Raw genomic sequence first — 16,055 nt, 5'->3', positions numbered from 1 at the left:
TCAGTTCTGGCTGGTGCAGACACACAACAGGAAACAGTTCTGGCTGGTGCAGACACACAACAGGAAACAGTTCTGGCTGGTGCAGACACACAACAGGAATCAGTTCTGGCTGGTGCAGACACACAACAGAAAACAGTTCTGGCTGGTGCAGACACACAACAGAAAACAGTTCTGGCTGGTGCAGACACACAACAGAAAACAGTTCTGGCTGGTGCAGACACACAACAGAAAACAGTTCTGGCTGGTGCAGACACACAACAGAAAACAGTTCTGGCTGGTGCAGACACACAACAGGAAACAGTTCTGGCTGGTGCAGACACACAACAGGAAACAGTTCTGGCTGGTGCAGACACACAACAGGAAACAGTTCTGGCTGGTGCAGACACACAACAGGAAACAGTTCTGGCTGGTGCAGACACACAACAGACAACAGTTCTGGTTGGTGCAGACACACAACAGGAAACAGTTCTGGCTGGTGCAGACACACAACAGGAAACAGTTCTGGCTGGTGCAGACACACAACAGGAAACAGTTCTGGCTGGTGCAGACACACAACAGGAAACAGTTCTGGCTGGTGCAGACACACAACAGGAAACAGTTCTGGCTGGTGCAGACACACAACAGGAAACAGTTCTGGCTGGTGCAGACACACAACAGGAAACAGTTCTGGCTGGTGCAGACACACAACAGGAAACAGTTCTGGCTGGTGCAGACACACAACAGGAAACAGTTCTGGCTGGTGCAGAAACACAACAGGAAACAGTTCTGGCTGGTGCAGAAACACAACAGGAAACAGTTCTGGCTGCTGCAGACACACAACAGGAAACAGTTCTGGCTGGTGCAGACACACAACAGGAAACAGTTCTGGCTGGTGCAAACACACAACAGGAAACAGTTCTGGCTGGTGCAGACACACAACAGGAAACAGTTCTGGCTGGTGCAGACACACAACAGGAAACAGTTCTGGCTGGTGCAAACACACAACAGGAAACAGTTCTGGCTGGTGCAGACACACAACAGGAAACAGTTCTGGCTGGTGCAGACACACAACAGGAAACAGTTCTGGCTGGTGCAGACACACAACAGGAAACAGTTCTGGCTGGTGCAGACACACAACAGGAAACAGTTCTGGCTGCTGCAGACACACAACAGGAAACAGTTCTGGCTGCTGCAGACACACAACAGGAAACAGTTCTGGCTGGTGCAGACACACAACAGGAAACAGTTCTGGCTGGTGCAGACACACAACAGGAAACAGTTCTGGCTGCTGCAGACACACAACAGGAAACAGTTCTGGCTGCTGCAGACACACAACAGGAAACAGTTCTGGCTGGTGCAGACACACAACAGGAAACAGTTCTGGCTGGTGCAGACACACAACAGGAAACAGTTCTGGCTGCTGCAGACACACAACAGGAAACAGTTCTGGCTGGTGCAGACACACAACAGGAAACAGTTCTGGCTGCTGCAGACACACAACAGGAAACAGTTCTGGCTGGTGCAGACACACAACAGACAACAGTTCTGGCTGCTGCAGACACACAACAGGAAACAGTTCTGGCTGCTGCAGACACACAACAGGAAACAGTTCTGGCTGCTGCAGACACACAACAGGAAACAGTTCTGGCTGGTGCAGACACACAACAGGAAACAGTTCTGGCTGGTGCAGACACACAACAGGAAACAGTTCTGGCTGGTGCAGACACACAACAGACAACAGTTCTGGCTGCTGCAGACACACAACAGGAAACAGTTCTGGCTGGTGCAGACACACAACAGGAAACAGTTCTGGCTGGTGCAGACACACAACAGGAAACAGTTCTGGCTGCTGCAGACACACAACAGACAACAGTTCTGGCTGGTGCAGACACACAACAGACAACAGTTCTGGCTGGTGCAGACACACAACAGACAACAGTTCTGGCTGGTGCAGACACACAACAGGAATCAGTTCTGGCTGGTGCAGACACACAACAGACAACAGTTCTGGCTGGTGCAGACACACAACAGACAACAGTTCTGGCTGGTGCAGACACACAACAGGAAACAGTTCTGGCTGGTGCAGACACACAACAGGAAACAGTTCTGGCTGGTGCAGACACACAACAGGAAACAGTTCTGGCTGGTGCAGACACACAACAGGAAACAGTTCTGGCTGGTGCAGACACACAACAGGAAACAGTTCTGGCTGGTGCAGACACACAACAGGAAACAGTTCTGGCTGGTGCAGACACACAACAGACAACAGTTCTGGCTGGTGCAGACACACAACAGGAAACAGTTCTGGCTGGTGCAGACACACAACAGGAAACAGTTCTGGCTGGTGCAGACACACAACAGGAAACAGTTCTGGCTGGTGCAGACACACAACAGGAAACAGTTCTGGCTGGTGCAGACACACAACAGGAAACAGCAAAGACATAACAAAAGAACTAAGGTCAGAACGTGACAATATGTTAATATCTTTAGGAATATGTTAATATCTTTAGGAATATGTAAATATCTTTAGGAATATGTTAATATCTTTAGGAATATGTTAATATCTGTAGGAATATGTTAATATCTGTAGGAATGTGTTAATATCTGTAGGAATGTGTTAATATCTTTAGGAATATGTTAATATCTTTAGGAATATGTTAATATCTTTAGGAATATGTTAATATCTTTAGGAATATGTTAATATCTGTAGGAATATGTTAATATCTGTAGGAATATGTTAATATCTGTAGGAATGTGTTAATATCTGTAGGAATATGTTAATATATTTAGGAATATGTTAATATCTGTAGGAATATGTTAATATCTTTAGGCGGAAGTGGACACTCAGGACTGCAATGAATAATAAACAACCACATTGACAACTATACTTTATACCTCATAAATCCCACCTCATAAATCCCAGTCCTACTTTTCCTAATACCTGTACACAGTATTTGCATAGTCAATAGTTCTAGGGTGGGAGGAGTTTAGTCATAATTAATTTGAATTTGATTACAAATTCCAGACAAACAGTACAGTACCTTAAAGGACTCACACCCCTTGACTTGTTACATATTTTGTTGTGTTACAGCCTGAATTTAAAATGTATTGAAGTGAGATGTTGTTTTACCGACCGACACACCATACACCATAATGTCAAAGTGGAATCATGTTTTTATACTTTTTTTTACATTTTTATAATAAATAAATGAAAAGCTGAAATGTCTTGAATCAATACGTATTTAACTCCTTTGTTATGGCAAGCCTAAAAAAGTTCAGGAGTAAAAATGTGCTTAACAAGTCACATAATAAGTTGTGTGGACTCACTCTGTGTGCAATAATAGTGTTTAACGTGATTTTTGAATGACTACCTCATCTCTGGACACCACGCATACAATTATCTATACGGTCCTTCAATCGAGCAGTGAATTTAAAAATAGATTCAACCACAAAGACCAGGGCGGTTTTTCGATGCCTCGCAAAGAAGGGCACCTATTGGTAGATGGGTAAAAAAGCAGACATTGAATGTCCCTTTGAGCATGGTGAAGTTATTAATTATACTTTGGATGGTGTATCAAAACACCCAGTCACTACAAAGATGCAGGTGTCCTGTCTAACTCAGTTGCCGGAGAGGAAGGAAACCGCTCAGGTATTTCACCATGAGGTTGGTGGTCACTTTAAAACAGTTACAGAGTTTAATGGCTGTGACAGGATAAAACTGAGGATGGATCAACAACATTGTCGTTACTCCACAATACTAACCTACATGACAGAGTGAAAAGAAGGAAGCCTGTACAGAATAAAACATATTCCAAAACATGCATCCTGTTTGCAGTAAGGCACTAAAGTAAAACTGCTAAAAATGTGGCAAAGAAATATACTGTATGTCCTGAATACAAATCATTATGTTTGGGGAAAATCCAATACAACTCTTCATATTTTCAAGCATGGTTGTGGCTGGATCATGTTATGGGTATGCTTGTCATAGGCAAGGACTAGGGAGTTTTTTGTTGTTGAATTTTACCCCTTTTTCTCCCCAATTTCATGGTATCCAATTGTTTAGTAGCTACTATCTTGTCTCATCGCTACAACTCCCGTACGGGCTCAGGAGAGACGAAGGTTGAAAGTCATGCGTCCTCCGATACACAACCCAACCAAGCCGCACTGCTTCTTAACACAGCGCCATCCAACCCGGAAGCCAGCCGCACCAATGTGTCGGAGGAAACACCGTGCACCTGGCAACCTTGGTTAGCGCGCACTGCGCCCGGCCCGCCACAGGAGTCGCTGGTGCGCGATGAGACAAGGATTTCCCTACCGGCCAAACCCTCCCTAACCCGGACGACGCTAGGCCAATTGTGCGTCGCCCCACGGACCTCCCAGTCACGGCCGGTTACGACAGAGCCTGTGCACGAACCCAGAGTCTCTGGTGGTGCAGCTGGCGCTGAAGTACAGCGCGGGAGACTAGGGAGTTTTTTAGGATAAAAAGAAACGGAATAGAGCTAAGCACAGGCAAAATCTTAGAGAAAAACCTGATTCAGTCTGCTTTCCAATAGACACTGGGAGACTGGCAGCTTCATTAAATAGTACCCACAAAACACCACTCTCAAAGTCAACAGTGAAGAGGCGACTCCGGGATGCTGGCCTTCTAGGCAGAGTTCCTCTGTCCAGTGTCTCTGTTATTTTGCCCATCTTAATCTTTTCTTTTTATTGGCCAGTCTGAGATATGGCTTTTTCTTTGCAACTCTGCCTAGAAGGCCAACATCCCGGAGTCGCCTCTTCACTGTTGACGTTGAGACTGGTGTTTTGTGGGTACTATTAAATGAAGCTGCCAATTGAGGACTTGTGAGGCGTCTGTTTCTCAAACTAGACACTCTAATGTACTTGTCCTCTTACTCAGTTGTGCACCGGGGCCTCCCACTCCTCTTTCTATTCTGGTTAGGGCCAGTTTGCGCTGTTCTGTGACGGGAGTAGCACACAGCGTTGTATGAGATCTTCAGTTTCTTGGCAATTTCTCGCATGGAATAGCCTTCATTTCTCAGAACAAGAATAGACTGACGAGTTTCAGCAGAAAGGTATTTGTTTCTGGCCATTTTGAGCCTGTTATCGAACCCACAAATGCTGATGCTCCAGATACTCAATTAGTCTAAAGAAGGTCAGTTTTATTGCTTCTTAAATCACAAACAACAGTTTTCAGCTGTGCTAACATAATCGCAAATGGGTTTTCTAATGATCAATTAGCCTTTTAAAATTATAAACTTGGATTAGCTAACACAACGGGCCATTGAAACACAGGAGTGATGGTTGCTGATAATGGGTCTCTGTACGCCTATGCACAGAGGCCCATTCAAATCAGCCGTTAAAAAGAAAAAAATCAGGTCCATTAAAATCAGCTGTTTCCAGCTGCAAAAGTCATTTATAACATTAACAATGTCTACACTGTATTTCTGACTAATTCAATGTTATTTTAATGGACAAAAAAAATGGGCTTATCTTTTAAAAATAATGACATTTCTAAGTGACCCCAAACTTTTGAATGGTAGTATATGTAAATGAGATTTTTCTGTATTTCCTTTTCAATACATTTGGAAGAGAAAAAAAAATCTAAAACCCCATCTTTTCACTTTGTCAATATGAGATATTATTATACGTAAATCCATTTTGAATTCAGGCTGTAACACAACATCATGTGGAACAAGTGAAGGGGTGTGACTACTTTCTGAAGGCACTCACTGTAAGGTATATGACAGTTCTGTCTGTAATAAACCAGGAAATATGGTAGGTTTGATGGATACGGTTCATCTTCTGTGAGGTTGTTGTCTTCACAAAATGTGCTCGACACAAGTCACCCAACCTCTCTCTGAACCAATACCTGGTCACCCAACCTCTCTCTGGACCAATACCTGGTCACCCAACCTCTCTCTGGACCAATACCTCATCACCCAACCTCTCTCTGGACCAATACCTGGTCACCCAACCTCTCTCTGGACCAATACCTGGTCACCAAACCTCTCTCTGGACCAATATCTGATCACCCAACCTCTCTCTGAACCAATACCTGGTCACCCAACCTCTCTCTGAACCAATACCTCATCACCCAACCTCTCTCTGAACCAATACCTGGTCACCCAACCTCTCTCTGGACCAATACCTGGTCACCCAACCTCTCTCTGGACCAATACCTGATCACCCAACCTCTCTCTGAACCAATACCTGGTCACCCAACCTCTCTCTGGACCAATACCTGGTCACCCAACCTCTCTCTGGACCAATACCTGATCACCCAACCTCTCTCTGAACCAATACCTGGTCACCCAACCTCTCTCTGAACCAATACCTGATCACCCAACCTCTCTCTGGACCAATACCTGGTCACCCAACCTCTCTCTGGACCAATACCTCATCACCCAACCTCTCTCTGGACCAATACCTCATCACCCAACCTCTCTCTGAACCAATACCTGGTCACCCAACCTCTCTCTGAACCAATACCTGGTCACCCAACCTCTCTCTGAACCAATACCTGGTCACCTAACCTCTCTCTGGACCAATACCTGGTCACCCAACCTCTCTCTGAACCAATACCTGGTCACCCAACCTCTCTCTGAACCAATACCTGGTCACCCAACCTCTCTCTGGACCAATACCTGGTCACCCAACCTCTCTCTGGACCAATACCTGGTCACCCAACCTCTCTCTGAACCAATACCTGGTCACCCAACCTCTCTCTGGACCAATACCTGGTCACCCAACCTCTCTCTGAACCAATACCTGGTCACCCAACCTCTCTCTGAACCAATACCTGGTCACCCAACCTCTCTCTTGACCAATACCTGGTCACCCAACCTCTCTCTGAACCAATACCTGGTCACCCAACCTCTCTCTGGACCAATACCTGGTCACCCAACCTCTCTCTGGACCAATACCTGGTCACCCAACCTCTCTCTGGACCAATACCTGATCACCCAACATCTCTCTGAACCAATACCTGGTCACCCAACCTCTCTCTGAACCAATACCTGGTCACCCAACCTCTCTCTGGACCAATACCTGGCCACCCAACCTCTCTCTGAACCAATGCCTGGTCACCCAACCTCTCTCTGGACCAATACCTGGTCACCCAACCTCTCTCTGAACCAATACCTCATCACCCAACCTCTCTCTGGACCAATACCTCATCACACAACCTGTCTGTGGACCAATACCTCATCACCCAACCTCTCTCTGAACCAATACCTGGTCACCCAACCTCTCTCTGGACCAATACCTGGTCACCCAACCTCTCTCTGGACCAATACCTCATCACCCAACCTCTCTCTGGACCAATACCTCATCACCCAACCTCTCTCTGAACCAATACCTGGTCACCCAACCTCTCTCTGGACCAATACCTGGTCACCCAACCTCTCTCTGGACCAATACCTGGTCACCCAACCTCTCTCTGGACCAATACCTGGTCACCCAACCTCTCTCTGAACCAATACCTGGTCACCCAACCTCTCTCTGGACCAATACCTGGTCACCCAACCTCTCTCTGGACCAATACCTGGTCACCCAACCTCTCTCTGGACCAATACCTGATCACCCAACATCTCTCTGAACCAATACCTGGTCACCCAACCTCACTCTGAACCAATACCTGGTCACCCAACCTCTCTCTGGACCAATACCTGGCCACCCAACCTCTCTCTGAACCAATACCTGGTCACCCAACCTCTCTCTGGACCAATACCTGGTCACCCAACCTCTCTCTGAACCAATACCTCATCACCCAACCTCTCTCTGGACCAATACCTCATCACCCAACCTCTCTCTGGACCAATACCTCATCATCCAACCTCTCTCTGAACCAATACCTGGTCACCCAACCTCTCTCTGGACCAATACCTGGTCACCCAACCTCTCTCTGGACCAATACCTCATCACCCAACCTCTCTCTGGACCAATACCTCATCACCCAACCTCTCTCTGAACCAATACCTGGTCATCCAACCTCTCTCTGGACCAATACCTGGTCACCCAACCTCTCTCTGGACCAATACCTGGTCACCTAACCTCTCTCTGAACCAATACCTGGTCACCCAACCTCTCTCTGAGCCAATACCTGGTCACCTAACCTCTCTCTGAACCAATACCTGGTCACCCAACATCTCTCTGGACCAATACCTGGTCACCCAACCTCTCTCTGAACCAATACCTGGTCACCCAACCTCTCTCTGAACCTATACCTGGTCACCCAACCTCTCTCTGAACCAATACCTGGTCACCCAACCTCTCTCTGGACCAATACCTGGTCACCCAACCTCTCTCTGAACCAATACCTGGTCACCCAACCTCTCTCTGAACCAATACCTGGTCACCCAACCTCTCTCTGGACCAATACCTGGTTACCCAACCTCTCTCTGAACCAATACCTGATCACCCAACCTCTCTCTGAACCAATACCTGGTCACCTAACCTCTCTCTGAACCAATACCTGGTCACCCAACCTCTCTCTGAACCAATACCTCATCACCCAACCTCTCTCTGAACCAATACCTGATCACCCAACCTCTCTCTGAACCAATACCTGATCACCCAACCTCTCTTTGAACCAATACCTCGTCTTCCCCATCCAGGAAGGAAACAATAACAACCCAAACATTCGGCATTATAGGCATTAGGCAAGAATGATCAATGCCCTCCTTTGTTAATTTCATTATTTGAATAACTATTTTTTAAATAACTTAAAAGGCTATTGTTCATATGAGTTAACGGCATTATACATCAAATTGTAAATATTCATTTTTATTTCCAGTGCTAAACCATAGGTGGAGTAAAACAAACTGCCTCTATAGTCTACGTAAGTGATGACGCAATCATAGCAAGTATGCATTTATTTTAAGGAGAAACGCTGTAAGAAGGCAAAGCGAAGAAGCCCGCTAGTCGTAATGCCACCAAAGTGGGTGGGCACACTTCCTAAGTATAAGTATGGAAACAGCCTCGTCTCGTCCTAACGGATTTCTACTACAGAGGAGACGGAGATGAGCGCTAACATTATGAGACCACAGACAGCAATGAAATTACACGTGGTGAGTATTTTACCTTCACGTTGTTTATATTCTCCGTGGACTATGTTTGGCGAAGGGGCTCATTCTAACGATTGAATAGATTATTCCAACGAGTGAATTGTGAGATTAGAACAGTGTGCAGATGAACGATACATCCCGGTTATATTCGATGCGACGCGCTCCTTCATCAAAACGCAGCACAGGTAGAGGTAGGTCTATTCTGTGTTTAAATCATCTTTGATTATAGAAATTGTAGCTCTTTGTCTTTGGTGAAGGGGAGTCTAATATTAGTAGAAATTAGACGTTTCTAACTGTGATTGTTTTGAAACCTCGTTGTATGGACGAAAGTTTTGATCAAATTTCTTTTACATATTTCATATTTTGTATTTTAATGTAAACTAAGTCGATAATGTTTATGCGTCAATGACTGTTATAAATAGTACCGGCTTCATAGAGCCTAAACACCAACATGCTGCAATATTTCTCGACCACATGACTCTCCTGACATAGGTGTGTATTGTATTTTCAACTCTCTCCGTCATGACTCAATTTGTTTCAGGCTGAATTTGCATAACTTGTTGGTTAGAGATGGTTCCCACCCCTACACATACCATGTGTAATTTTCCTAAACCAATCCTAAAAAGGAACCATGAACTGCATCAGTATTCATTTTTATTTGTGCGACATGCATGACACGTGACAATAAGTCAATTTTCTATTTACATTTTTTTTTTTTTTTAACTAGGGAAGTCAGTTAAGAACAAATTCTTATTTTCAATGACGGCCTAGGAACTGTGAGTAAACTGCCTTGTTTTTGGGGGCAGAACGACTTTTACCTTCTCAGCTCGGGGATTCAATATTGCAACCTTTCGGTTCCTGGCCCAACGCTCTAACCACTAGGCTACCTGCCGCCCCTACACTCTAACCACTAGGCTACCTGCCGCCACTACACTCTAACCACTAGGCTACCTGCCGTCCCTACACTCTAACCACTAGGCTACCTGCCGTCCCTAAACTCTAACCACTAGGCTACCTGCCGTCCCTACACTCTAACCACTAGGCTACCTGCCGTCCCTACACTCTAACCACTAGGCTACCTGCCGTCCCTACACTCTAACCACTAGGCTACCTGCCGTCCCTACACTCTAACCACTAGGCTACCTGCCGTCCCTCCACTCTAACCACTAGGCTACCTGCCGCCCCTCCACTCTAACCACTAGGCTACCTGCCGTCCCTACACTCTAACCACTGGGCTACCTGCCGTCCCTACACTCTAACCACTAGGCTACCTGCCATCCCTCCACTCTAACCACTAGGCTACCTGCCGTCCCTACACTCTAACCACTAGGCTACCTGCCGTCCCTACACTCTAACCACTAGGCTACCTGCCGTCCCTCCACTCTAACCACAAGGCTACCTGCCGTCCCGCCACTCTAACCACTAGGCTACCTGCCGTCCCTACACTCTAACCACTAGGCTACCTGCCGTCCCTACACTCTAACCACTAGGCTACCTGCCGCCCCTACACTCTAACCGCTAGGCTACCTGCCGTCCCTCCACTCTAACCACTAGGCTACCTGCCGTCCCTCCACTCTAACCACTAGGCTACCTGCCGTCCCTACACTCTAACCACTAGGCTACCTGCCGTCCCTACACTCTAACCACTAGGCTACCTGCCTGTCCCTACACTCTAACCACAAGGCTACCTGCCATCCCTACACTCTAACCACTAGGCTACCTGCCTGTCCCTACACTCTAACCACTAGGTTACCTGCCGTCCCTCCACTCTAACCACTAGGTTCCCTGCCGTCCCTACACTCTAACCGCTAGGTTACCTGCCGCCCCTACACTCTAACCACTAGGTTACCTGCCGTCCTACACTCTAACCACAAGGCTACCTGCCGTCCCTCCACTCTAACCACTAGGCTACCTGCCGTCCTTACACTCTAACCACTAGGTTACCTGCCGCCCCTACACTCTAACCACTAGGTTACCTGCCGTCCCTACACTCTAACCGCTAGGTTACCTGCCGCCCCACTAGGCTAATGGAATTGAGATGTAGGTTATGTTTTTATTTCCTGTAGGACCAATGTGAAGTGAATCAAGATTCCATAGATAGTGAGTGACTGCTGTGAGAATTTGTCCTAAAAGTGCCTGCTTCTGGCCCAACGGTGTGTTAGTAGTCAGGCGATGATGTGCCATAATAATGCTATAGGATATTACACTGGGGGTAGTGTTAGTTCTCACCTCTCTGTTTTGGTACAGAAAGCACAGTTGTTTCCTTTGATGTGTTTTGCATGGTGTCCTTCCTATCTGGGCCTCATAAAGGGGTTTGCATATGTCCATGTTGAGATCTGTATCAGATAAAAAAACCAGTAGAGAACTTGTATGAAAATAAACTTATTCTATTTTCATTGAACTCTTTATGTCGTGTGTGTGTGTGTGTGTGTGTGTGTGTGTGTGTGTGTGTGTGTGTGTGTGTGTGTGTGTGTGTGTGTGTGTGTGTGTTAAATGATTGAAACACAGATACACATTGTGTCTGATATGATAGGCTACAATTGCCTTCTGTGTAAATGAATGCAGGTGATATTAATTTGAAAGCAGAGCCAGGGAGCTATTCTTCTATGTGGATTGTTCTACATGTGGCTTGTTATCTTTTAACTCTTTATCTTTATGCTCTGCCCCCGGTGGTGTCTGCACTCGGTGGCGTCTGCACTCGGTGGCGTCTGTTACAGACAACTTCCCCAAAATGAGCCGTTCACGAGGTGACAGAGAGACAGAGAGAAATGTGTCAAAAGGTCACCCTATAACGCCCTGCAGAATAAACACAAATCTTTTTTTTTGTTGTCAAATACTGAGGCTTTACACACAGACACACACACACACACACACACCACCTAACGTTTATTAAGAAAGGAACACATAATCCTGAAGGGAAGCTTCTTTACAGCGACTACAGTAGCTTCCTCTTTTACATCAACAGTAGTAGTAATGCAGTCATTAGTGTTTCTGTCATACCGGTCTACTCTACTAACATGGGAACACTGAGAGACAGTGTCTCTATCCTTTTCTCTACTCTACTAACATGGAATCACTGAGCGACAGTGTCTCTATCCTTTTCTCTACTCTAATAACATGGAATCACTGAGAGACAGTGTCTCTATCCTTTTCTCTACTCTAATAACATGGAAACACTGAGAGACAGTGTCTCTATCCTTTTCTCTACTCTAATAACATGGAATCACTGAGAGACAGTGTCTCTATCCTTTTCTCTACTCTAATAACATGGAAACACTGAGAGACAGTGTCTCTATCCTTTTCTCTACTCTAATAACATGGAATCACTGAGAGACAGTGTCTCTATCCTTTTCTCTACTCTAATAACATTGAATCACTGAGAGACAGTGTCTCTATCCTTTTCTCTACTCTAATAACATTGAAACACTGAGAGACTGTGTCTCTATCCTTTTCTCTACTCTAATAACATTGAAACACTGAGAGACAGTGTCTCTATCCTTTTCTCTACTCTACTCTACTAACATGGAAACACTGAGAGACAGTGTCTCTATCCTTTTCTCTACTCTAATAACATGGAATCACTGAGAGACAGTGTCTCTATCCTTTTCTCTACTCTAATAACATTGAAACACTGAGAGACAGTGTCTCTATCCTTTTCTCTACTCTAATAACATGGAAACACTGAGAGACAGTGTCTCTATCCTTTTCTCTACTCTAATAACATTGAAACACTGAGAGACAGTGTCTCTATCCTTTTCTCTACTCTACTAACATGGAAACACTGAGAGACAGTGTCTCTATCCTTTTCTCTACTCTACTAACATGGAAACACTGAGAGACAGTGTCTCTATCCTTTTCTCTACTCTAATAACATGGAATCACTGAGAGACAGTGTCTCTATCCTTTTCTCTACTCTAATAACATGGAATCACTGAGAGACAGGGTCTCTATCCTTTTCTCTACTCTAATAACATGGAATCACTGAGAGACAGTGTCTCTATCCTTTTCTCTACTCTAATAACATGGAAACACTGAGAGACAGTGTCTCTATTCTTTTCTCTACTCTAATAACATTGAAACACTGAGAGACAGTGTCTTTATCCTTTTCTCTACTCTAATAACATGGAATCACTGAGAGACAGTGTCTCTATCCTTTTCTCTACTCTAATAACATTGAAACACTGAGAGACAGTGTCTCTATCCTTTTCTCTACTCTAATAACATTGAAACACTGAGAGACAGTGTCTCTATCATTTTCTCTACTCTAATAACATGGAATCACTGAGAGACAGTGTCTCTATCCTTTTCTCTACTCTAATAACATTGAAACACTGAGAGACAGTGTCTCTATCCTTTTCTCTACTCTAATAACATGGAAACACTGAGAGACAGTGTCTCTATCCTTTTCTCTACTCTAATAACATTGAAACACTGAGAGACAGTGTCTCTATCCTTTTCTCTACTCTACTAACATGGAAACACTGAGAGACAGTGTCTCTATCCTTTTCTCTACTCTACTAACATGGAAACACTGAGAGACAGTGTCTCTATCCTTTTCTCTACTCTAATAACATGGAATCACTGAGAGACAGTGTCTCTATCCTTTTCTCTACTCTAATAACATGGAATCACTGAGAGACAGTGTCTCTATCCTTTTCTCTACTCTAATAACATGGAAACACTGAGAGACAGTGTCTCTATTCTTTTCTCTACTCTAATAACATTGAAACACTGAGAGACAGTGTCTCTATCCTTTTCTCTACTCTAATAACATGGAAACACTGAGAGACAGTGTCTCTATCCTTTTCTCTACTCTAATAACATTGAAACACTGAGAGACAGTGTCTCTATCCTTTTCTCTACTCTAATAACATTGAAACACTGAGAGACAGTGTCTCTATCCTTTTCTCTACTCTACTAACATGGAAACACTGAGAGACAGTGTCTCTATCCTTTTCTCTACTCTACTAACATGGAAACACTGAGAGACAGTGTCTCTATCCTTTTCTCTACTCTAATAACATGGAATCACTGAGAGACAGTGTCTCTATCCTTTTCTCTACTCTAATAACATGGAATCACTGAGAGACAGTGTCTCTATCCTTTTCTCTACTCTAATAACATGGAATCACGGAGAGACAGTGTCTCTATCCTTTTCTCTACTCTAATAACATGGAAACACTGAGAGACAGTGTCTCTATTCTTTTCTCTACTCTAATAACATTGAAACACTGAGAGACAGTGTCTCTATCCTTTTCTCTACTCTAATAACATGGAATCACTGAGAGACAGTGTCTCTATCCTTTTCTCTACTCTAATAACATTGAAACACTGAGAGACAGTGTCTCTATCCTTTTCTCTACTCTAATAACATTGAAACACTGAGAGACAGTGTCTCTATCATTTTCTCTACTCGAATAACATGGAATCACTGAGAGACAGTGTCTCTATCCTTTTCTCTACTCTAATAACATTGAAACACTGAGAGACAGTGTCTCTATCCTTTTCTCTACTCTAATAACATGGAAACACTGAGAGACAGTGTCTCTATCCTTTTCTCTACTCTAATAACATTGAAACACTGAGAGACAGTGTCTCTATCCTTTTCTCTACTCTACTAACATGGAAACACTGAGAGACAGTGTCTCTATCCTTTTCTCTACTCTACTAACATGGAAACACTGAGAGACAGTGTCTCTATCCTTTTCTCTACTCTAATAACATGGAATCACTGAGAGACAGTGTCTCTATCCTTTTCTCTACTCCAATAACATGGAATCACTGAGAGACAGTGTCTCTATCCTTTTCTCTACTCTAATAACATGGAATCACTGAGAGACAGTGTCTCTATCCTTTTCTCTACTCTAATAACATGGAAACACTGAGAGACAGTGTCTCTATTCTTTTCTCTACTCTAATAACATTGAAACACTGAGAGACAGTGTCTCTATCCTTTTCTCTACTCTAATAACATGGAATCACTGAGAGACAGTGTCTCTATCCTTTTCTCTACTCTAATAACATTGAAACACTGAGAGACAGTGTCTCTATCCTTTTCTCTACTCTAATAACATTGAAACACTGAGAGACAGTGTCTCTATCCTTTTCTCTACTCTAATAACATGGAAACACTGAGAGACAGTGTCTATATCCTTTTATCTACTCTAATAACATGGAAACACTGAGAGACAGTGTCTCTATCATTTTCTCTACTCTAATAACATTGAATCACTGAGAGACAGTGTCTCTATCCTTTTCTCTACTCTAATAACATTGAAACACAGAGACAGTGTCTCTATCCTTTTCTCTACTCTAATAACATGGAAACACTGAGAGACAGTGTCTCTATCCTTTTCTCTACTCTAATAACATTGAAACACTGAGAGACAGTGTCTCTATCCTTTTCTCTACTCGAATAACATTGAAACACTGAGAGACAGTGTCTCTATCCTTTTCTCTACTCTAATAACATGGAATCACTGAGAGACAGTGTCTCTATCCTTTTCTCTACTCTAATAACATTGAAACACTGAGAGACAGTATCTCTATCCTTTTCTCTACTCTAATAACATGGAATCACTGAGAGACAGTGTCTCTATCCTTTTCTCTACTCTAATAACATGGAAACACTGAGAGACAGTGTCTCTATCCTTTTCTCTACTCTAATAACATGGAATCACTGAGAGACATTGTCTCTATCCTTTTCTCTACTCTAATAACATGGAATCACTGAGAGACAGTGTCTCTATCCTTTTCTCTACTCTAATAACATGGAAACACTGAGAGACAGTGTCTCTATCCTTTTATCTACTCTAATAACATGGAAACACTGAGAGACAGTGTCTCTATCCTTTTCTCTACTCTAATAACATGGAAACACTGAGAGACAGTGTCTCTATTCTTTTCTCTACTCTAATAACATTGAAACACTGAGAGACAGTGTCTCTATCATTTTCTCTACTCTAATAACATGGAATCACTGAGAGACAGTGTCTCTATCCTTTTCTCTAC

The 16,055-nt window shown here is 44.0% G+C and overlaps 1 protein-coding gene across 1 annotated transcript in view; it reads left to right on the top strand.

The window, feature by feature from the left end:
* The first annotated feature begins 8,839 nt into the window (after positions 1-8,839).
* LOC110520706 (tumor necrosis factor receptor superfamily member 11B) overlaps positions 8,840-16,055 on the top strand; it is a 47,247-nt gene continuing 40,031 nt past the window's right edge. The window contains exon 1 of the mRNA XM_036935421.1: positions 8,840-9,047. Coding sequence (XP_036791316.1) covers positions 9,000-9,047 — 48 coding nt within the window. The 5' untranslated portion in view covers positions 8,840-8,999. The remainder of the gene's footprint in view (positions 9,048-16,055) is intronic.

This window comes from Oncorhynchus mykiss, chromosome 2, assembly GCF_013265735.2.
Source record: "Oncorhynchus mykiss isolate Arlee chromosome 2, USDA_OmykA_1.1, whole genome shotgun sequence".
NCBI lineage: Eukaryota > Metazoa > Chordata > Actinopteri > Salmoniformes > Salmonidae > Oncorhynchus > Oncorhynchus mykiss.
Note: the sequence above shows the minus strand (reverse complement) of the source record. Positions and strands in the feature narration are given on the sequence as shown.